At 33.1% G+C, this 26,493-nt stretch overlaps 7 protein-coding genes across 8 annotated transcripts in view; 4 read left to right on the top strand and 3 right to left on the bottom strand.

Moving 5' to 3' along the window:
- Positions 1-4,238, top strand: part of LOC117226718 (RNA helicase aquarius) — a 27,947-nt gene extending 23,709 nt beyond the window's left edge. The window contains exons 7-14 of the mRNA XM_076527865.1: positions 406-619; positions 702-750; positions 830-1,065; positions 1,146-1,533; positions 1,608-1,856; positions 1,939-2,296; positions 2,389-2,645; positions 2,721-4,238. Of these exons, the coding sequence (XP_076383980.1) occupies positions 406-619; positions 702-750; positions 830-1,065; positions 1,146-1,533; positions 1,608-1,856; positions 1,939-2,296; positions 2,389-2,645; positions 2,721-4,083 (3,114 nt within the window). The 3' untranslated portion in view covers positions 4,084-4,238. The remainder of the gene's footprint in view (positions 1-405; positions 620-701; positions 751-829; positions 1,066-1,145; positions 1,534-1,607; positions 1,857-1,938; positions 2,297-2,388; positions 2,646-2,720) is intronic.
- On the bottom strand, positions 4,143-6,172 carry LOC117226721 (uncharacterized). Its single transcript, XM_033481344.2, has 4 exons — positions 6,046-6,172; positions 5,695-5,898; positions 5,390-5,613; positions 4,143-5,081 (listed from the first exon to the last, which is right to left on the bottom strand). The coding sequence occupies exons 2-4, from the start codon at positions 5,728-5,730 to the stop codon at positions 4,307-4,309; spliced, it is 1,035 nt and encodes a 344-aa protein (XP_033337235.2). The 5' UTR covers positions 5,731-5,898; positions 6,046-6,172; the 3' UTR covers positions 4,143-4,306.
- A 38-nt stretch (positions 6,173-6,210) lies between these two features.
- Positions 6,211-7,726, top strand: LOC117226722 (protein C3orf33 homolog). The gene is made up of 6 exons (XM_076527877.1): positions 6,211-6,481; positions 6,562-6,656; positions 6,716-6,775; positions 6,857-7,058; positions 7,115-7,227; positions 7,292-7,726. Exons 2-6 carry the CDS (start codon positions 6,582-6,584, stop codon positions 7,553-7,555), a joined length of 714 nt encoding a protein of 237 aa, XP_076383992.1. The 5' UTR covers positions 6,211-6,481; positions 6,562-6,581; the 3' UTR covers positions 7,556-7,726.
- Positions 7,727-7,906: 180 nt separating this feature from the next.
- On the bottom strand, positions 7,907-11,164 carry LOC117226716 (adipocyte plasma membrane-associated protein Hemomucin). Its single transcript, XM_033481337.2, has 4 exons — positions 10,785-11,164; positions 10,514-10,719; positions 10,131-10,416; positions 7,907-9,874 (listed from the first exon to the last, which is right to left on the bottom strand). Exons 1-4 carry the CDS (start codon positions 10,892-10,894, stop codon positions 8,605-8,607), a joined length of 1,872 nt encoding a protein of 623 aa, XP_033337228.2. The 5' UTR covers positions 10,895-11,164; the 3' UTR covers positions 7,907-8,604.
- A 2,295-nt stretch (positions 11,165-13,459) lies between these two features.
- On the top strand, positions 13,460-15,334 carry LOC117226717 (uncharacterized). Its single transcript, XM_033481338.2, has 3 exons — positions 13,460-14,682; positions 14,750-14,868; positions 15,085-15,334. The coding sequence occupies exons 1-3, from the start codon at positions 14,667-14,669 to the stop codon at positions 15,310-15,312; spliced, it is 363 nt and encodes a 120-aa protein (XP_033337229.1). The 5' UTR covers positions 13,460-14,666; the 3' UTR covers positions 15,313-15,334.
- LOC117226715 (uncharacterized) lies at positions 14,725-19,867 on the bottom strand. Of its 2 annotated transcripts, XM_076527867.1 has the most exons (6): positions 19,312-19,867; positions 18,595-18,927; positions 18,395-18,525; positions 18,077-18,326; positions 17,895-18,010; positions 14,725-17,779 (listed from the first exon to the last, which is right to left on the bottom strand). In XM_076527867.1, the coding sequence occupies exons 4-6, from the start codon at positions 18,220-18,222 to the stop codon at positions 15,549-15,551; spliced, it is 2,493 nt and encodes an 830-aa protein (XP_076383982.1). In that variant the 5' UTR covers positions 18,223-18,326; positions 18,395-18,525; positions 18,595-18,927; positions 19,312-19,867; the 3' UTR covers positions 14,725-15,548. The 2 variants fall into 2 exon arrangements, with proteins under 2 accessions (XP_076383982.1, XP_076383984.1); XM_076527869.1 differs by lacking the exons at positions 18,077-18,326; positions 18,395-18,525; positions 18,595-18,927; positions 19,312-19,867 and having other exon boundaries at positions 14,725-17,811; positions 17,895-18,012.
- A 437-nt stretch (positions 19,868-20,304) lies between these two features.
- On the top strand, positions 20,305-26,000 carry LOC117226714 (transcription elongation factor SPT5). The gene is made up of 11 exons (XM_076527866.1): positions 20,305-20,890; positions 21,205-21,287; positions 21,357-21,612; positions 21,684-21,916; positions 21,994-22,492; positions 22,575-22,917; positions 23,403-23,989; positions 24,107-24,471; positions 24,557-24,958; positions 25,029-25,204; positions 25,441-26,000. Exons 1-11 carry the CDS (start codon positions 20,667-20,669, stop codon positions 25,681-25,683), a joined length of 3,411 nt encoding a protein of 1,136 aa, XP_076383981.1. The 5' UTR covers positions 20,305-20,666; the 3' UTR covers positions 25,684-26,000.
- Positions 26,001-26,493: the final 493 nt, after the last annotated feature.

A 26,493-nucleotide genomic window follows, 5' to 3' on the forward strand; every position in this document is an offset into this window, starting at 1 on the left:
TAAATACTGTTTTAGGTAATCGTTATTTCAGAGTTTAAATAAAACATTATTGTAAATAGGAATTACAATTTTTAGCAAATCGTTGTGAAAACCTAAAAGACAAAATAAAATATTATAACTTTGTAAAATAAATAGTATTTAAGATATTTATATTGGCAGTGAAAGCAAAAAACGAAATAAATTGATATTAGAATGCAAGAATCAATATGCACATATAATACGCAAAGTAAATGTAAACAGTCGTTGTTTTAATTCTTCGAATTCTTACTTTTTAATTTTCGTATTACATATGTACTTTTACTTGACGAACTATGGGTGCATTTTTAATGCTTTTTTCTTATTATTATCTTAAGTTTATCTTACGATTATTCTTACTATTTAATGATACAACCAATTTAATTTTAGATCTCTCGACATGAACGCAGAGCCTCCCAATTGGAAGAGCTCAATGAAATGCCCCTGTATCCCACAGAAGAGATCATCTGGAACGAAAGTATCGTTCCAACAGAATATTTCTCTGGTGAAGGATGCTTGGCACTACCAAAATTAAATTTACAGTTTCTCACTCTGCACGATTACTTACTAAGAAATTTCAATCTTTTCCGATTAGAATCTACCTGTATGTAGAACAAACGTATATTTACTCATGAGATTGTTTAAATATTGATCGTAATTAATTCGATAACGTTCATTTCTTTCAGACGAGATACGTCAAGACATCGAGGATGCTGTAAGCAGATTAAGTCCCTGGTAAGTTTCTTTTTGAATGCAATCAACCCACACACATAATTAAGCATGTGTTAATCGGTATTTTATTTGTACCATATAGGCGAGCTGAAGATGGTGGTGTTTATTTTGGTGGCTGGGCCAGAATGGCTCAACCGATTACACAATTTGCTGTCGTAGAGGTAGCAAAACCTAATATTGGCGAAAAGAGACCATCTAGAGTGCGAGCTGATGTCACAATAAATTTGAGTGTTCGAAAAGAAATCAAATCTGAATGGGAGAATCTTCGAAAACACGACGTTTGTTTCCTAATTACTGTCAAGCCCGAAAATCCAATTGGTAAGACACAAAAATGAGATACGGTAGCATGTTTGGAAAATTGAATAAACTAACAATTTCAATATTTGTTTTCTCTATAGGTACTAAATACAGTCATAAATTACCATTCGTCCCACAAGTTGGTTTAACAACGGTAAGAGGGTGTGAAGTTGAAGGTATGTTAGATTCTAATGGCAGAGTGATAGAAGATGGTCCTGAGCCGCGACCAATTTTACCTGGTGACACAAGAACTTATAGAGTCTGGCTAGATTCTAATCAGTATCGGATCGACATGGACAACGCTAGTCACGGTGGTGAAGATGTTTACGAAGGGTTTAATATTATAATGAGACGAAAACCAAAAGAAAATAATTTTAAAGCGGTTCTAGAGACCATCAGGGAACTTATGAATACAGAGTGTGTTGTTCCTGATTGGCTACATGATATAATTCTTGGCTATGGCGATCCAGGTGCAGCTCGTTATTCAAGGTACTTCTAATTATTACAATTTATTCAATACAATTTTAGCTATTCAATATTAATATTTTTATATCTGCTTGTAGAATGCCAAATGAAATCGCAACAATGGATTTTAATGACACATTCCTCGATATAGACCACTTGCGTTCCAGTTTTCCAGAATATGAAATTGAAGTTTCTAGAGACAACGAAAAGAAGCTTGTACGACCTTTCCGTTTAACATTTGAAGATGTTCTTGCTAAACAGAGCAATGAACCTGTAAAACAAATAATTGAAGTTGAACCACATGTTCCTCCCAGTCGAGGCCCGTACAAGGCTAATGAACCTAAAAAGTATGTGACGAGTTATTCTTTATTTATATAATTAATTGTACGCTATACATCGTTAGTGTGTTTTATATGATTTTTTAAATAGGAATCAGATCCCCTTTACACCAACGCAAGTTGAGGCTATTAGGGCCGGTATGCAGCCAGGATTGACACTTGTTGTAGGCCCCCCTGGTACTGGTAAAACAGACGTTGCTGTGCAAATCATTTCGAACCTTTATCATAATTTCCCAAATCAAAGAACATTAATAGTCACACATTCTAATCAAGCATTAAATCAACTTTTTGAGAAGATTATGGCACTAGATATTGATGAGAGGCACCTGCTTCGTCTTGGTCATGGAGAGGAAGCATTAGAAACGGAAAAAGATTTTAGCAGATACGGTAGAGTTAACTATGTTTTGGCTAAACGCTTGGATCTTTTAATGGAAGTTCAAAGGTTACAGGTTCGTATCCTACAAAAAAATCAACTAATCAATTCTACAAACAAGTCAACAAGATACTTTGTTTGTTATATTACATAAAATTTGTTTATTAGGAATCTTTGAATGTGAAAGGCGACGTAGCATACACATGTGAAACTGCGGGACATTTTTTCATGTATCAAATATTAGCAAGATGGGAACGCTTTGAATCTAGAATCAAGCAAAGGCAAGGAACAGGAAACAGTTCACCTCCTGCTTTCATTGTGGACGAAGAATTTCCATTTCATAAATTCTTCGATAATGCTCCGCAACCCTTATTCAAACGTAATACATTTGAAGAAGACATAGAAACAGCATGCAGTTGTTTCAGGTAATTTTATAACAGATGCTCATTTATTTGAAAATCGTATTTTCCATAAACGGTAACATCACTTTGATTCTGTAGATACATAGAAAGGATTTTTGCACAATTAGAGGAATTCAGAGCTTTTGAGTTGTTGCGATCCGGTTTGGATAGATCAAAATATTTATTGGTTAAAGAAGCAAAGGTTATTGCCATGACCTGTACTCATGCTGCACTCAAACGACGCGAGCTCGTTGATATGGGATTTAAATACGACAACATTCTGATGGAAGAGTCTGCACAAATTTTGGAAATAGAAACTTTTATACCATTGTTATTACAAAATCCACAAGATGGATATAATAGATTAAAACGTTGGATAATGATAGGAGATCATCACCAGTTGCCACCAGTTATTAAAAATATGGCTTTCCAGAAATATTCAAATATGGAACAATCCCTTTTTGCAAGATTTGTTAGGCTAGGTGTGCCCACAGTTGATCTTGATGGTCAAGGTCGTGCTAGGCCCAGTATTTGTAATCTTTACAATTGGCGGTATAAAAAGCTGGGCAATCTTTTCCACGTAGAACGTAGTCCAGAGTATTTAGTAGCGAATGCTGGATTCTTATACGACTTCCAACTGATCAATGTTGAAGATTTTAACGGAGTGGGAGAAAGCGAGCCGAGTGCTTACTTCTATCAGAACCTTGCTGAAGCTGAATACTGCGTGGCCGTATTTATGTACATGCGACTTCTTGGTTACCCGGCCGATAAAATTAGTATATTGACTACGTATAATGGCCAAAAACATTTAATAAGAGATGTGATAAATATAAGATGTGCTAGTAACCCTTTAATAGGCCGGCCCAATAAAGTAACAACGGTTGACAAATACCAAGGTCAGCAGAATGATTACATATTACTATCTCTTGTAAAAACCCGCGCCGTGGGTCATTTGCGAGACGCACGACGTTTGGTGGTAGCTATGTCGAGAGCACGTCTTGGTCTTTATGTGTTTGCTAGAGTTTCACTTTTCAAGAATTGTTTTGAATTAACTCCCGCATTCGACCAATTAATGCAACGACCATTAAAGCTACAGCTATTACCACAAGAGCATTATCCTACTGATAGACTTAACGATGCTATTCCGTCTACTTCACCAATGGAAATCGAAGATATGCCTCATATGGCGAAATTTGTATATGATTATTATATGGAGAAAGTTAGTGGCATGAAAGAGTCTCAGAAAATGTGGCAAAAACCAGGTACAATGCAAACATCTAATAGTCCAACTCATAAGGTTCCTGCTCATCCTGGAGCAGATGATGATACAGACGATGAAGAACTCGACCAAACAGAGAATGAAGAACGAGATACTAAGGAAGAAAATATGGAACATAAATTTGAACTGATAAAAAATTTAGTTGAAGAACCAGCTTCAGAAAGTGAAGACAACGATCGTTAAGGACTTATCAATGTTTGAATAAAAAGAATATTCAGATGGTAGAAAGGAGTACATTGTACTTAAAATACAACCACTTTTTATTCAAATTATATTTATTGTACAGTTTCATGGTATTCTACCATGATATAATAAAATTAAAAGATATTTGTATTTTATATTTGTTAAAAATAGTATTTATCCGCTGACTTATGCATTTGATTTGACTACACTATAGAAGAACTTTTCAGATAAAGAGATTCTGGTTTTTCTTTGAAATTTCTTTACGACGTGATAAATGTTTATCTAAATGTTGCTTTTTTGACCTGTCCGTTTTGTTTGAATTATCATTAATCTGTTGAACGCTTGATGGCACGTAACTGTTATCAAATTTCATAGATTTGCTAGTAAAGTCAGGTTGATATTCTTCAACGGAGCTTTTGATTCCCTTCGAAGTAGGAACATATTCTTCTGGAAGATTAATGATTGTCGTCGCACTAGGTTCGTACGTTTCGTATGACACTTTCGACGTATCAATGGAATTTGGTATATATCGAACCTCTTCTAACGTATTTTTATTATCCAATATCGTAGGAGAGTATTCATTCGATGATACTTGAATTCGTTCCAAAGTACTCTTTCTGCTCGGTATATATTTTAAATTCGTGCACAATTTTTTAGTCGCTGGTGCATTTGGCACATACTCCTCTAATGAATTACTTTTCAAACCTTCCAGCTGCAAATACCGTTTGACTCTTACATTCTTTGTTTTGTCATTTGTTAACTTTGTTACATCAGAATTCTCTGTTTTCTTTGGTAAAATATTATCATTATCTTTTTGGTCAATAGAATCGCAAACACTTTGTGTTTTCTCTAATATTTGATTATGAACTTGTTCCTTTTCTGCCGACCTTTTCGATATTTCTAATTTTTCTGATTTTTTCTTAGCAGGAGATACATTTACTCTAATCGTAGGCAATGACACAACATCTTTTGCAATTTCCGACTGCTCGAAAGTGTACCTATGATTTAAAAAGAAAAACATCCATATAAATATACTAATAATAATTAAGACTATATGTATACATATATTTAGATTTATGTGGAGGGAAGGGAATTAAAAAGATCATTTTTCGACATTTTTGAATTCTTATGATTCGAATTACCGAAATCCGACTGTGTAATATTTTCTGTTTAGTCATTTAAAATAATAATATTTGTTATAAATATATATATATATAATATTAAATGTCATTTTAAATATAAAATTAAAATTTAAGTTAATTTTAAAGTTATCATATTCAAGAAGCAAACGCTAGATGCAGCTTACGTGATATCTAGTTGACGGGTGGACTTTTTGCCTTTGCATTTCTCGGAATTCTGAAACAATCCTTCCTTACGAGCGTTCCGTAGAATTGCTCTCTCTAAAATTTTGTATACCGCTATCCAATCCTCGAGATCAAGCCATTTATTCGTTAGTACTTTTTTCTTTTTAATTTTTATAATCTTTTCTTGAACAGTAACAACAGCGGTCGCTAAACAATTGTCCGAAGCCTGCGAATACAGCTTCTGTTTTACTTGTACAGGTTGCAGAATTGCCTGTAAACAGCTGTTGACAGCTGTTGATCATGATACCTTTATTACTTCCAAATATTGACCATCACGAAACATTTTCACAATATGGTTGTTAATCAACCTTTTGATTAGTCTCTCTCTTTTGGAGTTCACTCATTCGATGTACTACACAAATTATCCTTTTAATTCCTTTACTTGTCACTTGTCACTTTGGCTCAGTCTGATGTCAGCGCGTACACTGACGCACGCATAGTACACATGTGCCTTAGTACACATGTGACATAGATAAAAGAAAGTGGAAGATGGAAATGAACGTTTAATTCGAGTAAAAATTTAAAATCTAATATTGAAGTATATATATTTAAGATGTATTAAAAATTATTATAACATAAAATTTTGACATAATCTTACATTGTATTGCCATATACGTGTATATCATTTTGTTTAGTAAATTTTATGATTTCGTACATTTTACCAGTTCATTTATATGTATGCATTCCTGTGTGTACATATCCTTATTGTAATAGATTGTAATTCTATAAATTAAATGTAATGATGCATGTAAATATTTACAAGTAGTTAGAAGAAGAAAATGTTTTTAAAAAAATATTTACGCAATTATCATAGACTAGTGCATAATCTAGCATCAGAGAGGAAATATTTTCTTTGTTCATATTGAGTTAAACTTTAAACCAGCCATCCTCTCTGTTAAATTATATAAATTATTTAATTCTAAACTTTTGCCAATTCTTGATTATAATTCTGTGAATTTGTACCAAAATATTGATGATCCCTATTATACATATACGTATATTGTACATAAAATAGATGCAGGCAGTAAGATCAGGTAAGATATTTTTATTCAAACCAGAAAGAAAATTCAAAAGAAATAAGGCGTAGAAATATATATTGTATTTTTTATTAAAGAATAAGAAAACCGATTACCAATGGGATCAGAAGAAACCTTAGATATCTTTGAAAGATTTATCATTTTTAATGAAACTAATATTAAAACGGTAAAGGTAAGTCCTAACCTACCTTGTTCGTTACAAAGAGAATTCCACTTATATTTTAATTGTAGGTCGTCGGTTATGGTCTTTCTAGTATTAGTTTAGTAATTGCACTCTACCGAATTAGACCCGTACGTATTATTTGTATTGACAATATATCTAACAACATATTTAAATGTATTTCCTTATATTTTTTGTTACTGTTTCTTTAGTTTTCTAAATTTAGAAATCCAACCAGTATACCATCTCATTTTTTGCATAAAAAAGTTCCACTTCAAGGTACTGTAAAGCGCATAGAGTCCACTTGTAGTGCACTTTTAATGGTCGATCACAAGCCATTAATAGCACTACCTCGATTGAATAGTGCAAAGTACTTACCCATTAAAATTGCTGGACTTGATATAACATCTAACGGTAAGTGCTAATAAAATTTCCAAAAATATATTCTAATAATTAATATTTGCTTTTAGGTATTAGCTGGTTACAAACAGTCATTAATGAAAAAGACATAAGTTTTATTCCTTTGTTTTCTACAAAAGAATATTTAAATTGTATAGTTACTACAGTATTGCCACAAAATCAGGTAAAGTTTTTATTAAATTTTAATTATATCTTTCTTATTTAAAATATATGTTATTTTCGTATAGGAACAAATAAAGATCGGGGAGGAATTAGTAAAACTTGGTTTTGCTGTGGTGCAACAAGATTCTTTAAAATCAATGACAGAGTGTCAGGAAGTCTTAACTTATCAAAAACGCTTACTAAATGCACAAAAGTGGGCAAAACGTAAAAGAAACGGATTTTGGCATTTTGCTGAACAACCTACATTCTTATGGAAAATGCAACAACATTTAAATGAAAAAATGAAAAAGGTACTTCCAAAGTTTATAATACAACTACTTCAAATTTGAAGTTCCAGAAATTGTTACTTTAGATTGATATGAAAAATTTAGTATACATTTTTGTAATACAAATTAATGCATTTGTTTAATACTGTAAATCAACGTTATTTAATGCGTACTTAAGGCTTCTAAAATTTTGAATATTTATACAAGTAAAGAATCATTATTTAGAAAGACTAACTTTATTATTGTATCATTTATACAACCTTTTATCAACTCTCGTATAAAAGTAAAAACAATATTTTACACCATCGTGTAACAAAACTAATTTTCGTATGTACCATTTATTCCAAGAGAAGGTATTAACTACTACGAATTTATATGCTTAGCATGTTTTGAGACAGAGAAATACATCACATATAAAAGTAGAAAAAAAAAGTTTTAATGGAAGATATATTCTTTCGGATACATCAAACAATTTTAATTAAAAGTATGATTGAAATTTGACGAACAAATCTGATTTAATATAAATTACTATGTTTATACAATCGATTTAATATCTAATCTTATCTTATTATACAATATCATTTTTTGGAATGTTAATCAGTTGATATCAAAATAACAAGAATAGCTATAACAAAAATATTCTTTTCCATATTCCACTTGGACCTCATCTCTGTTCTATAACTAAATAAAATTAGAATTTATAAAATACATATTTTTATATTTTATATATAATATACTAAACACGATATTAGTATTATTGTAACGTATCGTGATGTGGAAAAATTTGCAAAAACAACATTATTCTCAACTTTATGTACAAATCTAAATCACAGTCTCTAATACGTTTTCTGACGTTTCTATCGCATGTATATCGAGTACAATAAAATAAAATAATCTTATAATATTATTTCACACATGGTACTATATTAGAATAATATAAATGAAAGCAAATTCTATATCCTTATAATAGCAGAATGTAGGAATGATAAAAAAATATGTAAAATCAAAACAATTACGTCGATATGTCTGGAATATATAGAACCTTTATAACATGGAATGGAATAGACTGAAGTTTTAATCCAAACTTGTGGTAACTATCAACATATTAGTATCTATTTTTTAATGGAATCACTATTTTTTTCAATTGGCTTGGATTTTTCTGGTCTCCCTTCAGGAGTACTTCTTTTTGCGGGTTCCTCAGATTTTGATTTCATTGTATCTTCTCGATTTTTCTTTACTGAATCAGTTTTTACATTAGTTGTTGTTGGATTAGCATTTGTAGTAGAAGATTCTTTTTTCACTTCTTTTAAGTTCTCGTTTACAATTTTTTTGGAGTTTCCTTTCTTATCTTCTTTAAGGTTTTCTTGTTTGATCTCCACCGTTGGCGCTTTTGAAGAAGGTGGCGAAGAGGGTGGTTTTGGAGCATTAGTAGACCGCTTTTGCTCTGTTGTTGTCTTTTGTGTGGTTGGCTTTGGTGCTGTAGTTGTAGGTTTTGGTGTTGTAGTTGTAGGTTTAGGTGTTGTAGTTGTAGGTTTTGGTGTCGTAGTTGTAGGTTTTGGTGTCGTAGTTGTAGGCTTCGATGTCGTAGTTGTAGCTTTTTGTGCTGTAGTTGAGGGCTTTAGAGTAGATTCTTGACCAGCTGGTTTAGCTTTTGAAGGCTTCACATCTACTTTATGATTCGGTGTGTTTGTAACTGTTATAAGTGGTTCTTGTTCTTTACTTTGTTTTACATGGGCTGATGTTTTACTTTCTTTTAAATGTGGAAATGCTTGGTTTAGTGGAACTCTCATTAGATACTCATTCCAAGGAGAACCAAGCCACAGATATCCATTGTGTACATAAGCAGAAGATATGTCGTGAACTGTTCCATCATCTGAATAAATTGCATCCATAATATTTCCTGTTTTATCCATTCTGAGTACTATTGACGTTTTCTTTGTATCTAAACTTCCTAATGTCTCAAATGAACCTACTGAATATATAACTCTTTCTGCATAATAATTTGGATAAACATCTTTGAGTAATTTAAATGGAGCTTCTATTAGGTACATAAACCTACTAATCATTTTTCTTAAATATGGATGTGGTATAAGAGAATGAGGTAAACAAGGATTTTCAGAATCTACAGATGCAATTATAGATATTAGAAAACCGCCTTGTCCATCAGTGTGTACATTATCTGGAAATCCAGGCAAAGCCTCTGCAAAAATTTCGTGTTGTCCAGTTTTAGGGCCTTTTAAGTGATATTTGATAATACGTGAAGTGTGACACTCCAGCACAATTACAAAACTTTCATCGTCAGCTAATAAAATGCCATTTGCAAATCCTAAATTCTTTATTAGCACTTCATTCTTCTTTGTTGCTGCATTGTATCTAATAAGTCTGTAAACAAATGATAAAGTAATGATGATCCTTAACATCATTGCTGTCGAACATCATTGCAACTTATAATAAAGGACTAATACCATCTGTGTCATTAGTAGTACTTTTAACATTTGCTTTGAAAGTAAGAAAAATTTCTAACATTATGTAACATGTAATATAGCATTTATTTTCTTAATGTCACTATAGTGTCATTTAACTTTTATTACTTTTAATGTATATTCCCAATGGAAATTTTTATATTTAAAATTCTTACCTTCCTGATGGATTGGCAAATATGGAATAAGCTCCATCATGAAGAGAGAAGTAGATACTTGAATCAGTCCAATAAATATCCCCATTTTTTGCAACATCCAATGAGTTAACAATTTTTGGAACTTTTCCATCAATGGGTTTGGAGGTATTCACTATATTTGTGAACTGTTGAGTATTTACATTAACTTTAAAAATACCATAATAAGCATCAGCAACAAACAACTCTCCTTTGTTATTAAACTTCAAACCTAAGGGTCTACCACACTTTTCTTCTTGCCATAATCCTTCTGCAAATATATATCTAATAACCTCAAATTCATTTACGTGGATAAGGATAAAATGTAAAGTAGAAACATTAATTTTTAAAGGACTACTTTTACATACCACACTTTTGACCAAATTTAACGACTGGTACAATGTTGTTACCATCAATCTTTACAACATAACCTCCAGATATACCAGTATACAATTCCCCATTATATGATGCAAAACTTTCCGGTCCTTTAAATTCTCCAGCAAATAACACTTCAGCTCCTCGTAACCGATTTTTTAGCTCAAATTGAAGATTTGTATCAGAAAATTCTTTTATACTAAAACAATTACAAGAATGTAATACACATTTTATTAACATTAATATACAGATTAATTACCGTACCTATATTCGGAAAATTCGGCTTCTGGAGGTAGTCCTGGTAAAAAGGTGATAACAGCAAAGAAAAAACCGATGTATATGATTGCCGTACCAATAGATTTTAAATATCCCATTGTTTAACTTGCCGTTTCACAATATTCTTGTGATTAAATGTTACTTCGTGAGAGACTTTCGAAATTATGAACTCACTAGAGTCTCCACATATCAATGCGGATAATATCCAGAAAAAAGCCACTTTTACGTAACTGTTTCTTACCGGTGTTGTCGGTGCAAATAACGGCATTCACCGCTTTAATGGCGGTGAATCGTATGCGGCAAAATGCACGTCTTCACTCACTAAACCACTAAATGTAAAACGAAATGCCACGCGGACGGAAGATGTTAATATAATCGATTTCCGTTCGCCACACAATTTTTATTTATCGCCAACTCAGCACTGCTTTTCATTATAGTCTTTTTTTTTCCTTTAATATTAATCGAATTCATCAATGTTTAAATATTCATCAACCACAAATTAAATTCCATATACATACATCGAGTCAAAAAGGTTTCGGTACACTTTTTGAAACACAATAATTTTTTTAAAACTGCACTAAAAGACTTGAATTTTTTTTTAGATGATAGAGGAACTAGTATACTAGACAATGACAAAAATGTTCTTTTTTAAATTTTGCTTAAAATGAGAAAAAAAATAAAAGAATTCAATTTCTTTAATTTTTTTTATCTAAGGCTATAATGAAAATTTAAAATATGTGCTTCATAAATCTCTGTAAGTTATATGCATGCTGGAAAGTTTATCGAAATCGGTTGACCTTGAGACGAGTTGTAAAGAATTGAAGGTTGCGAATATCGCCGTTATTTTTAATTTTTAGCGCTTGTAACTTGACCGATTTTGATGCATGCATATAACTTACCGAGATCTACGAAAACAAAATTTAAAAAAAGCATTTTAGTCATTGTCTAGTAGACTAATCTCTAGTTTCAAAAAAGTTATTGCGTTTTAAGCGATGTACGGAAACAACTTCATTGTGCTTATTGCGTTATAAATCTTAAAAACTTGTTAGTCATGCTGATAAAAACGTATGTACAATGTAAAATACCTTTTCTCTAATCTCATAATAAATGTAAATTACATACTGAAAATTACATAATATGCATGTCTTTTTTTCATTTTTGCTTAGTCATTTTGTATTTTTACAGCTTTTTACTTTTGATATTTACTAATATACATATATAGAATTAAAACATCATGTTAATTGTGCTGATAAGAGCGGTACATGCACGGAAGGTGTACATGGATAAGTGAACCTCTCGGCAATCTCATTACTATCTAGATAAGCATGCTTTTATCATTTTTATTTAATCATTCTTTGTTTCCACAGCTTTTTACTCTGCATATATTTTTATTACACATATATGTATATGTATTATATTATATTATGCATATTGTATATGAAACAGAAAATAAAAAGCTATGAAAATAATGAATGCAAGGTAAAAATAATGGAAACATGCATATTTACACATTAATGATATTGCCAAGGGGTTTACTTTTTTTACCTTTCATATAGAGGGAACTGCAGTTCGTTTCAAAAAATGTGTCAAATGAAACTTGCCCTGTTTCAAGGCAGACACCGTATCATGGTCGCAAATTTTTGCGTGCTTCCGAATTTTCAAGGTGACCTTAGTTTTTTAATACAATTATATATTAATTTTTGTGTAAACGGATTACGCATTTCAAGGTTAATTCCTTGATCTATAATATTTTGGTCTTGAACATCGTTCAAGGTCATTTAATGTTGTTTGGAATATTTTTTGAAACAAACTATAGTTTAGGAGATAATTGATTGCGTTACTTAAAATGGGACGCCTTGTACATACCGTTTTGATTAGCATGATTTTAATTCTGTAATCATAATTTTAATTCTGTATATATTATTATAATTTTCTACATGTGTATATAATTTATTAATCTGATCTTGTGGTACACGATTAAAACGATCAACAATAAAAAGTCATATTTTGAAAAAGCAAGCTACGCAATCGATAATTCACCGTAAAATAATTGGCGCATACATATATAAAAAATGAAAGTTTATGCACCTTTAAAATATAATAAGTACCTTTTGTAGATTCAGAAATGCAACGCCTTTTTAAGAAATACGAAACAAAGACACCAACTCATGTAAGTTATAGACTTATGTAATTTCTTAATGATTCTTCGTGATCCAAAGTCACTAGCCAGAACTTTCCATAATAAAAACAATACTAATAGAAAAATGAGAAGAAAACATCCGCAAAATTTAGTACAAACGTAAACGTCAACAGTTATACACAGACGTATGAAAAAGATATAAGATGCTACTTGAAAAAAGACATCTATCCATAGAACGAATTTCGCGCGCAAAACAGTGATATTATAAAGGCCTTGTGTAATCAAACTACCTGCTACACGTGTATGTATATACGAACTACATTGTGTTGTACATACAGGGTGATCTGTTTAATTGGACTCAGTGGAATATTTCGCGAGGGATTAAAGTTATAAAAACATGTTCTCACAAAAGTTATTTGATATAAAGATGGACGTTAGTTGGTAGGTGGAGGTGATATTGAAATCAAATTAATATTTTTAAATGGGACCCTGTATTTTTTTAACCATAATGTAGCAGCGTTTGTTGAGACGAATACAATGACCTACTACATGATATCATTCCATGTAGTAAAATGATTTAAATGCATACGAGTCCGATGAATGTATCACTACCAAAGATAATTAAAAAGATATTGAAAACACTAAGAAATTAAAAAGCCACTAAAAGGGAGTGAAGAGGTTCGAAATTTGTTTAGAGTGCACAATCGAATTGGCGTCATTCGATACGGCTAGAGCTGGTACAGTCACGTAAAGTTCAGCTAGCGACTTGCTTTGAGACATCATGCATTTCATTTATATCATTGTACTACATGGAATAATATCATGTGGTAAGTTCTTGTATTCATCTCAATAATCTCTAATATATTATGGATAACAAAATACAGGGTTTCATTTAAAGATATTAATTTGACTTCAATATCTTTCCCACCACTACATCTGTAGGAATATTGTTTATATCATATAACGTGCCCCTCTATACCAAACAACTTTTGTGAGAACATATTTTTGATAACTTTAATCCCTCACGAAATATTCTACCGAGTTCAGTTAAATGGATCACCCTGTATGCATGTACAGTAATATCTCCAACTCCTGCACGGCATCGGTACAGTAATGGGACCTACTCCTGCACGCTTTTCTTACTTCCTAAGCTGACGCGCACATCCCTGCTATTTTACTGCATATCCAATCCACAGTGGATCCTGTCTCAACAGTAATTGGTCGACCAATCAGAGCAAAGAAAATTTCTATATCGACATCCGCTAATGGATCTAGTTGCGGCCTAAAGGTATACAGAAGTAGGGCCCATTACTGTGCATGTACCTACTATACACGGGTTTAGAAATCCGTGGAATATACAATTACGTACATGTCATATATTGTAGCTAAAAAAATGGCGCCTCCTCCCGCCACGAACGTGACCTGGTCCGACCCCCCTAACTTGTGTACCGTCGTTGTTGATTGTGTTGTCATTGTGTACTAGTCAACAGTACGTACATACCTATACCGGTGGACGCGGTGGCCATTGGACACGGTACATGGACACTATTTGTTTCTTGCATATAATCTCCTAATCCTAAATGCTGATTCCTAAGACAACCGACAACCAACATAGCCAACTTCGGATACTGTTGTTATATAAATTGTATATTGTACACGATTACATAAGTATTTCCAGATTTAGGTTATTAAACAATTATTATTATTAATTAAAGTAAATCAAACATTATATGTTACAAACAATGGGTAAGCAAGAAAAGTGAAATAAATGAAAAAAGTCACACAAAATTTATTAAAATTTTTTTTATTTCAGACGATCTTGAACAAAAATGCGAAGACGCATTGTATGAATTATGTGACGCTCGAGAGCGGTACCCGCTCAAATGCGCTATTGCGTTTCGAAAGTATATCCAACTCAAGAATGAAATACAAGTAATGATTACTTACGATAAATTTTTAACATATTCTTATCTAATATTTTTAACACACACTAAAAAGAATAACTTATGAAATATTGTAACATATTGTGAATAATTTTTTATGATCTTTTTAATATATGGTGCCTTAAATATTTAAGAGTTAATTAACTTTCATGATAATTTTCAGGTTAAGTAAATATTTTTTACAAATCGTGTTTAATTTTTACAGATGATAAATAAGGCTCAAATAACAAACGAAATAAATAATGTCAGTGTAATAGATAATGTGGAGCAGATTATACACTTTAATGGTAACTTTAATAACAAAGAAGTAAATTTTAAGCATTTGGATTTTAAATTGAAAAATGTTATTAGTGCATTAAATAATTTGAAAGCTGTTAGGAATCAAAATGAATATGAAAAAACATGTAAAACCAATATATTATTAAAAAGTTGAATACATGTGTTAGAAGGAATAATTCGCTTGAATTAATGTTACATTTTTTGTTTTCCTTCATATTCAATAGATTCATTATATGTATAAAATGTTCTAAATGTACAATTATTTTTTAACGTTAAACTATGAATCAAATATAAGATAAATTATATGACATTTACATAAAATACTTAAAAGATTGTTTAAAATTTTATTTTCAGTGCATTTGATGTAAGTTCGTTGCATTTTACTAGTAACTAAGAATTTTTTGCTATTATATTGTGAATGTTTTTTGTACTCATCCTTGTTATAACAACTTTGGCACCTTTTGTAATATCATGAAAAAATTTTATCATTTCTATATGAGCATTAGTATGTGGATCTTGAATCATATTTACAGATTTTTTTGTCAAATGTTGATCATTTAAATTTTTTTTCTTTTCTAAATATAAAATATTTTGATAAAATTCCTGTGTAACGTCTTGTAATTCACGTGATGATATCTGTTCTACTTTATTAATACTAGTAGAGTGTTTATCCTTACTTTCTTTCAGCTTGTTTTTTGTAAGATCAATATTTGTATGTTCGCCTTCTAATGTTAAAAGTGGTGCATTTATATTGCTTCTCTCAATTTCACTTGATGTAAGAGTTTGAGAACTTTCCAAGGATTCAGAACCTTCCAATATATTATAATACAAACTCAGCCTTTCTGCATGTATGTTGTAACTAAAATTTCTCTTCTCTGTTTCATTTGTACTATTTATAGAAGTAGTATTTGTTGACGACTTATTGTGCAGTATTTTTTGTAATGGAAGAGGTATTTGGTCTGTAGCAATAATTTCATTTGAAATTATTATTGGAATATTTGCTTTTTTAATATTATTAATTACACCTTCATGTTGTAATTTAAGTTTTTTAGCAAAATGTGAATCTCGTTCAATTGCTACCCCAAGTTTGGCTGATATTTCAGTACCTATGTCATCCATTAATAAATCTTTATCCGTCATATCTTGTATAGATTTATTTACTCTTTCAAAAGAAAGAACTGAAGTTTGAGGAGAGAGATTTTGCAATGTTTCTGGTATAATGTCTTCTTCCTCTTCCCATTCCTCTTTCTCTTTATTCTCTTTGCCATACTGCAAATCTTCATTGTCAGTTAATTTTATATTTGTTTCATACATTTCAGTGTACTGATTCTTATTCATTTTATGAGAGTTTCTATTTAAGCGTGCATTAGTAAAACAAATATCTTTGAAGGAATAATTCACATTATTAAATGTATACTTATTTGTATTTTGGTATTTTGAAGTGTTCTCTTGCATAGTTATAGTTTGAGGATTCTGTTGAGTTTCAGGTTTCTTCGGTGATTCGATCATAGTAATTAAATTTTCCAATCCAAGCAAACTAGAATTTCGTAGACATTTTTCTTGTTTTCTCGTCTCAATTTTTTCAGAATTTTCTAACACTTCACCTAACTCCGATTTCGTTTTTTGTTCTATAACTACAGTACCTTGTGCTTGCCGAATAGTAAACATTAATCCTTCCATTACTAAATCCGTAATATCAGAAGATTTTGATGTTACATTATCGGAACCTCGTTTTCTTTTTGTAGAAGAAACTGGCTCATCAGTCTCTGGAACAACTATGAGTAAGTCGTCAGAAGCAACAGAGGACTTTTCATCTACTTCGTGTCTCTTACGTTTCTTAGAACCAAGTATTGGACTTTTGAGATTAATTGTGTTGAGTTTCGCATCTTCGATTTCTCTTTCAATCAAGTATTGATAAGGTAAACTAGCAGAATCTACATTAGTAGAATTAACTTCACTATTATCCGATTCAGAGATAATATTTTTAATTATGTCTTCGTCCACTTTGTTACTATAATCTTTATTTTCAATAGTTTCTTCTTTTAAGATATTCGAATCTTGCAATCGATTGGACATTAATCTATCCTCCTCAACATTAGCTACCGTTGAATGTTTATTACTTATAGTACAATTATTTCTCTTTTCAGATTTTTCATTACTGTCGTTTAAATACGTATTTAATTTTTGTTTATTATTAATGCCTACATTTTCAGATAATTCACTAAGTGTTATGGATGGCTGAGGCTTATTAAAGTCTTTATTATGTGTCCTTTGTTTAACTAGTTCCTTATTTGTCGAGTTCTTTGTCATTTTATTTAATGTGAAATTATCATCTATCTGCTTGACATTTTTTGATTCGAATACTTTCTCTTGTATAATATTACATTGTTTGCTATGTTCTGGAAGATCATTATGAAAAGAGGGTACTAATTCTTTAGTATTCCAAACTAACGGTTTATCAGAACAAGTTGTTACAGCATACTTGATAGCCTGTTCTGAGCTCTCTAAAAGAGACATTACTTTTATAGTAAGAACAAATGCATGAGAACATGCTGCAGCAGATCGTTCCTTAAATTTTGTCATTGCAAATATTTTATCATGTCTAGTCCAAGATGTATGATCTATACCAATGTGTATTGTAGTTAAGAAATTTCTAATTTATAAGAAATATAGTATTCAGTTATTAAATGTATTGTAGTAGATAAAATTAATTTTAAATTCATAAGAAAAGGATACTGTAGGTAACTAAAAGATTGTTTGTACTAAATTGTTGTCCTTGGCGTGGTGGATTTTTTATAATTCTCCTAATTATTTTCATTAATTCTTTTCCATAGGTAAAATGCTTTATGGTTCTATAAATATATGTATATTAAAATCAATGATATTTTAATAATGATGTCATCTTTCATAATATCTACCTAATTGTTCGATGATATTTAAATATAAATTTATATATATTATGTTTATGACACAGCCAATATGAACCAGGCACAGTTAAAACTGGATTTTCGCTTTGTTGCATCCAATCAATCCAGCTAGTCTCTCGTACATATATTCCAGGCATTTTCTTTCAGGTATTAACTCTTGGAATAAAGGAATTAGTTTTACTGATTCCTTTCCATCTACAGATTCTTTCACTATAATTGTAAGGTAATATAATACCCTTTGCTGTAAATACAAATGCAATGATGCATTAATATGAGACTTAATAGTTATGTAAAATAGCTAATACTTACTCCTGTTATAACTTCATTAATGATTACATCTACCACTGTATCCCAAGGAACAAATTTACATGAGCTTATACCATAGAATATTCGTTTTCCTTTTGTATATATACCAACGGATTCTACAACTGTTAATGTATCTGAAAAGTAAAAAAGGAAAGTCAATATGATTGAAATATATTTGTAAATAATATAAATATTCAACAAACCTTTTCTCACAGAAGTAATAAAATAAATGTACTGTAGTATTAAAATTAATATAGAACCAGCAAGCAGTATTACTATATTAAATGTTATCCACAGTAACAATGTTATAAATAATAAAAGAAGAGTAATATTAACATTAAAATGAATGTCTCTATACAAAATAAATTTCATAACATGTTTAGATTTGGCACTTTCATCTATAAGTTTTAAATTACATCCATTCACACTTTGAAAAAACAATTCAGATGGGGGTCCATCTTTAAGAAATATAGATGACATTAATGAATATTGTTCTCACTTTTACCATCAACAGAAAGTTCGGCAATATATATTCACTAAAAGAAAATTGCATATTATTCTATTGAATAATGACATAGACAGAAAATAACTTGACTTTCACTTAAAATCGCAAAATTATTGATAAGTGTTGTGTACATTTAACGAATAATACAATTGCAAACGTATATTTTTCTATCTAAATAAATCTGACACTTCACGATAATGTCAAAACTGACAGTCAACGACATATACATCCATATATGGAGCAACTCTATGAGCAATTACATTGATGATCTAGATTTAAAAAATGCATTTACTGCACATAATCGAATGGATATCCATAATATCTGGAATTCTATTTCATTTAATTTAATTATTTTTAATAAAAAGAATCGAATTCTACATCGACGATCAAAATACATATGTATGCAGCTGTTCACCTGGCTTCAACAACTTGATAGATGCCTGACAAAATGATAGCTATGTGGCTATGTTTTGTATCATTTTTATTGATGGAATTTGGTTTTAGGTTTTTAATTTTCTTTAATAAAAATTTCAAAATTTTACAATCTTATCTACATTAATCTGAATCAAATTTTCGACAGACTACTGTCAAACATTAATTTTTAACCAATTTCTTTTTTCACAATTTTAGAACATTCGTTCTCTTCACGCCTCTAGAACATTCGACTTCATTGCTTCCGGCTCCAAGTTGCCATCTATCGCACACTGATACAATCATTCTTATGTTATCACATGTCGATCAGTGAATTATGTATAATATTATGTATATGTAATCCTTATCACAGGCGGGCCATCAAAATTTGATGATCAAATATCGTGTATTATATATATATATATACATAGAAGTATTATGTATATGAACTTCACCAGAAAATTATTCATTTTTAGCGATATCGGTATTTCAGATTGTGTGACACGAAACTCCATATGGCGATTAGTCTAATCTATACACAATAATTTCTCTCACATAGTCCCTCAGCTTGAGAACGAAAATGGACTACTTGGGAAGAGGAGATATGATTATATGTAGATTATTAAATAATAATAATAATAATCGCGTATCGTAATAAATAATAATCGTATCTTCTCTTTCCAAGTTATCCATTTTTATTTACAAACTGAGGGACAATATGAGAGAAATGACTGTATCTTGCACGTACATATTTCGAAAACATAAATATTTTAATCACTTGTAATAAATGAAAATTGTAACGCATTAAATTGACTTTGTTTTTATGCTTATAGCTATATTTTTTAAATATGTAAATAAGTAAATACATAAGTAAATATGTAACAATGTGAAATGAAATGGAAGGTAGAAATTATAACGCATTTAAAAAAAATATTCGAGTAATTCGATTAACATCTATTATGTATGTATACATATACATATGTGTTTACATAGGATTTTTTGTAAAAATGACGTAACTTAGAGCATATATATATAGGATGTCCCAAAATTATAGCATTTCCGGGAAATGAGGAGTTGCTGAGTTCATTTGAAATAACTTTTTCCTTAGCGAAAATGCAATCCGCGGCGTCCTTTACGAGTTATTAATAAAAAAACAGTGACCAAAGAAAGGCGAGATCGGCTGGTGCAAAGCGGCCGAGCCAATGAGCAGATCTAGGCTTCGTCCGCTCATCTTCTCTTTGTATAATAGAATCTACTGTTCACTTCTACTGTTGATCTCGTTGATCTTGTCGATCTACCCTAATAATCCTGCTGCTTAATAATTCGCGTGTGACAAGATTCGTATAATTTCCTGGCGAAATGTCGGATTCAGAGACGAGTAATATTTCGGATAATGAGAGCGAACGTGGAGGCGGTGGCAGCGAAAGTGAACAGGATGAAAATCGTTCTGTGAAGTCTGCAGCTGGGAGCGATGCTGGCAGCGTCGGAGAAAGGTCACGCAGCGTTTCCCGGAGTAGAAGTCCGTCTAGATCGCGTTCAAAAAGTCCGAGCAGGTCTCGATCACGATCTCGATCGTTGTCTGGGTGAGCAAAATTTCTATCTTGTGCATTGTGCAAATTAATTAACTTTACTTCGTAACGACTCATGCATGTTTATTGAAACTAAAATAGATCAACTTTTATTACATTAGTTCATACTCCGAAATATGTTCCAAGAAAAAGAACATTGTATATTATGATGCAGCATTTACTATCATCAAAAGATCATGTAAAGCTTCTGTAAAAATTATAAATAAAGCAAGAGAATTATCAGCATTACTTTAAATTTGCAATGTAGTATGATGCATACATGTTTCAGAAACATGTCTGCTAAAAGTATTTTAAAATTAAATTTTTAGTTCAGAGGATGGCAGAGGAGACGAAGCAGAAGAAGCTAGGTCTGGAGATGAAGAAGTGGTGGAACCAGAAGAAGAACCGGAAGGTATAAAGAATATTTTTTAGAGTATTGGAATATGTTTATTCTATGATTCATATATACATATATATTCAGGGGAAGATTTGGATGGAAGCAGTGAATATGATGAAGAGGAGGAGGAAGAAGATGACGACAGACCTAGAAAGAAAAAGAAAAAAGATAAGTACGGTGGTTTCATCATAGATGAGGCTGAAGTAGATGATGAAGTTGAGGATGACGATGAATGGGAGGAGGGTGCACAAGAAATTGGTATTGTGGGAAATGAAGTAGATGAGTTGGGTCCTACTGCTAGGGAAATTGAAGGAAGACGCAGAGGAACTAATTTGTGGGAGTAAGTATTAACATCTACAAGTATATTGTAACATAACTCTTGACTAAATTAATATTTACAATTTTTGACAGTTCTCAGAAAGAAGATGAAATAGAAGAATACTTGAGGAAGAAGTATGCAGACGAGTCTGTGGCAGCTCGTCATTTCGGAGATGGTGGTGAAGAGATGAGTGATGAAATCACTCAGCAGACTTTACTACCAGGTGTAAAAGATCCTAATTTATGGATGGTAAAATGTCGCATTGGAGAAGAGAAGGCAACTGTGCTTCTACTTATGCGGAAGTTCATAACGTATCAAATGTCAAGTATGTAGTAATTCATTATTACTGCATTTTTTATTAATAATTACAGTTATTTCTAACCACATCATTTTATTCATTAGATGAACCACTTCAGATTAAATCTGTTGTCGCGCCTGAGGGTGTAAAGGGTTATATTTACATAGAGGCTTACAAACAGCCGCATGTAAAAGCCGCTATCGAGAATGTGGGAAATTTAAGAATGGGTATCTGGAAACAACAAATGGTACCGATTAAGGAAATGACTGATGTGTTACGCGTGGTCAAAGAACAGACAGGCTTGAAAGCAAAGCAGTGGGTTAGATTGAAGAGGGGCATTTACAAAGACGATATAGCTCAAGTTGATTACGTTGATTTGGCACAGAATCAGGTTCACTTGAAGCTGTTACCTAGAATCGACTATACAAGGCCACGCGGGGCTTTGAGAACAGCACAAAGTGAATCTGAAGCTCTGAAACGGAAAAAGAAAAGAAGACCAACAGCAAAGCCGTTTGACCCTGAAGCTATTCGAGCAATTGGTGGAGAAGTTACTAGTGACGGTGATTTCTTGATATTTGAGGGAAACAGATACAGCAGAAAGGGGTATGTCTTATATTAATTATTTCGATGGCATGATAGAATACATACTACATATATTGGAAACATAATATGTATTTTGTTACAGATTCCTGTATAAAAATTTTACAACAAGTGCCATCATCGCGGAAGGTGTAAAACCAACTCTCTCCGAATTGGAAAGATTTGAAGAAGCTCCCGAAGGTGTTGAAATAGATTTAAGCGGAGGTCCAGTGTCTGGAAACAAAGAGGATACTGCTGTGACACATTCCTTCAGTACTGGTGACAATGTCGAAGTGTGCGAGGGTGAATTGATCAACTTGCAAGGAAAAATCGTTTCGATAGACGGAAACATGATAATGGTCATGCCCAAACACGAAGAACTGAAGGAAGCATTAGAATTTCAAGCGTCAGAATTGCGAAAGTACTTCACCATGGGAGATCACGTGAAAGTACGTACGAAAATAATCAATGTGTAAAGACTAAAAAAAAAACTATTCTATTTATTATTAAGCAATGACGTACGCAAAATACAATACAAAAGGACAGTAATTACAATAATTCTCGTAATCGCGCGCCGATGTCGTAAACTGTGTTCGTTATATTATAATTCCGTATCGTAATCGTATTCGTGAGCGTAATCGTGAATTGCTCGTCGACATTCGTCGCGTTCTGCCTCGTGCTCTGCGAGCGCGTCCTTTTGTTGGTGCGCCGGCTGAACGTTACGAATCTTCTTTCGAATTTGGCCGTTTCCCTCGACCAGCGTCTAACGTCCACCGATCGTTCTAGCAGCATCGCGATGTTTAAGCAACGCACACGTACGTCACGTGGAGTTAACGCATGGGAGTCCGCGAGCACCGATCGCTCCGATAATAATGACTAACCTTCGGTTCCTACAAATGAGTGGTTCAAATTATACGTTACCAATTTCTTGCAGGTTGTTGCCGGAAGGTACGAAGGTGACACAGGTCTAATCGTTCGGGTAGAACAAAATAGAGTGGTCTTATTCTCTGATCTGTCGATGCACGAGCTCGAGGTCCTTCCTAGAGATTTGCAACTTTGTTCTGACATGGCTACCGGTGTGGACAGCTTAGGTCAGTTCCAGTGGGGTGATTTAGTACAATTGGACGCACAAACAGTAGGTGTAATTGTTCGTCTTGAACGCGAGAACTTCCATGTCCTGTCCATGCATGGAAAAGTGATAGAGGCTAGACCTCAAGGCTTAACAAAACGTCGGGAGAACAGAAATGCGGTTGCGTTGGACTCACAGCAAAATACCATACAGAAAAAGGACATTGTGAAGGTGGTGGATGGCCCCCATGCTGGAAGAGGTGGCGAGATCAAACATCTATATAGAAGCTTCGCGTTTCTACATTCGAGGATGTTCGTAGACAACGGTGGAATATTCGTTTGCAAGACAAGACACTTGCAACTCTCTGGCGGGAACAAGTCTGGCATGAATTCTATGACACCAGTAGCTGGATTTATGTCACCGAGAATAGCTTCGCCGATGCATCCTAGCGGGTAAGTAGGATTTCTACAATTTTTCTGTTATCTTTCCGCAGGGTAGACTACTTAAATATTTCATTTTGAAAGTCAAAGATAGGAAAAGTAACCTTGGACCATACAAATTGTTTGTAGAGGTGGCTTTGCCAAAGGCAGTGGCGGTGGTGGAGGAAGAGGCGGCAGAAACCGCGGCGGCGGAGTCCGCCGAGACAGGGAACTAATAGGAACCACCATAAAGATAACCGGTGGACCATACAAAGGAAATGTCGGAATTGTAAAGGATACCACGGAAACGACAGTGCGCGTGGAGTTGCATTCCTCCTGCCAGACCATCTCCGTGGACAGATCGCATATTGCGAATGTCAGTGTGCCGACCAGAGATGGTGGCTTTAGCAGCTACAACAGAACACCAGCTTACGTTGCCGGCAGTCAAACTCCGATGTATGCCAGAGATGGATCGAAAACACCTATGCATGGTTCACAGACACCTATGTATGAGAGTAAGTATCTTCAAAGTTTGACTTATTCATTTTACACGCGATTCAAAGAAACGAGTATACTAATTTTATAATGCTATATTTGCAGATGGTTCTCGTACACCTCATTACGGCTCGATGACACCGTCCCATGACGGCTCACGAACACCAGGACAATCAGGAGCCTGGGACCCAGCAGTTACTAACACTCCCGCAAGAACAAATGACTTTGACAGTTACAGCATGGAGGAGGGTGGATCTCCAGGTTACGCTCCAGGTTACCCTCCCACTGGTGGTCCATTTACGCCACAAACACCCGGCACAATGTATGGGTCAGAGCAGAGTTTCAGCTCGTACCAACCGAGTCCTAGTCCAGCTGGAAGTGCAACAGCTAGTCCTAGTCCTGCAGGCTACGTTGCTACTCCTTCACCAAGTGGTACTGGGTACACCACCAGTCCACATGGAGCCTTTGCTACTCCCTCACCGATGGGCTATAGTCCAATGACTCCTGGTAAATGTTACTCTACAAGCACCACCATTTTTCAGTTGTAGAGAATACTTCTAATGTTTTTTTCTCACAGGAGTTGCAGGCAGTCCCTATAATCCGCAAACACCAGGTGCAGGTCTGGATACCAGTGTCGGGGCTGGCATCGTAGGAGGAACCGAATGGCATACTACAGACATTGAGGTTAGAATTCGGGACACTCATCAGGATCCTTTGCTTGCTGGACAACAGGGTGTTATTCGAGGAATATCTGTGAGTATTATCAAGTATGCTTTAAAGTTTAAAATGTATTTTATAAAAAGATCATAGTCATCCTTAAATGACTATAAGAAGTCATCCTTAAATGACTATAAGAAGTCATCCTTAGAAATGAAAACAAATAAAAAGCTACTGTTAGGAGTACGAAGGGTTAAAAATTGGGAATATTTCACGGTGGAGAAAATAATCTTGAACAGCTGAGAGTATTCATGATTGGAATCCATTTATAGGGTGGCATGTGTGCTGTCTTCTTACCAATCGAAGATAGAGTTGTAAACCTGGTCTGCGAGGAACTTGAACCAGTGGTACCCTCGCGAGGTGACAGGGTCAAGGTCATAATCGGTGAAGACAGAGAAGCTGTAGGCACACTACTTTCCATAGACAACCAAGAGGGTGTAGTGAAACTGAACAAGGACGAGGTGAAGATGTTGCACCTGCGATTCTTATGTAAAATGAAGCCCGCGAACACGTAATTGTCCATTCCAAGATAGATCGCGAACCAGCGAAGACAATTTCTTCGAATAGGAGGAACTATTACATAAGTTAACCACAACATTTCGCGGTGTACCGCGCTTTGTGTTCACGTAGCGCATTCGAGAATTGTAAAATAAATACATATTATTACTGTAAAAAAAACTAGAGTGAGACACAGACAACGAATCTGCTAGTATTCCACAGGCACCTCTATTTAATAATAACGGCCCTTTTCAGGGCCTCAAATTCATTCTAGCCTCATTCACTCCAGAAGTGATAATGTCGATGCGATAATAAAATACCATTTTCTATTTTACCCAGACCTACAAACAACATTTCATTATATTCCTAGTTTCGTTCATAGCTTCGATAAATACGAAATTATCTGTTGCTTACGAAACTCTTCCTCGTAGAGTATAATATTGACTGTTGGCCGGGATGACTGAATTTAAAAAATTCTATAGATTCGTAAACTAAAAACCATTAGCTACGAATGTAACTTATGGGTTTCCAAAAATTTCAATAATTCTAATATACTTAATAAATAATTCTTAACTCTAATTCTATAAAACTCTTGAGTTTGAGAATTTTGTTGTAGGTAATTACTACATTAAATATGTAGACTTTCTAAGAGGATATGGATGCAAGTTTCAGCTTCGTTTTCGAAATTTTTAACAATAAACATCATATAAAATTGCGAAATTATTCGTTGCTTTCGAAACTCCTCGTATAGAGGAAAATTGATTGCTGATCGTCTCAGTTAAAGAGTACTGGGATGGTTGAATTAAAAAAATTTTGTTGATTTATAA

Source organism: Megalopta genalis, unplaced genomic scaffold (assembly GCF_051020955.1).
Source record: "Megalopta genalis isolate 19385.01 unplaced genomic scaffold, iyMegGena1_principal scaffold0050, whole genome shotgun sequence".
Lineage (NCBI taxonomy): Eukaryota > Metazoa > Arthropoda > Insecta > Hymenoptera > Halictidae > Megalopta > Megalopta genalis.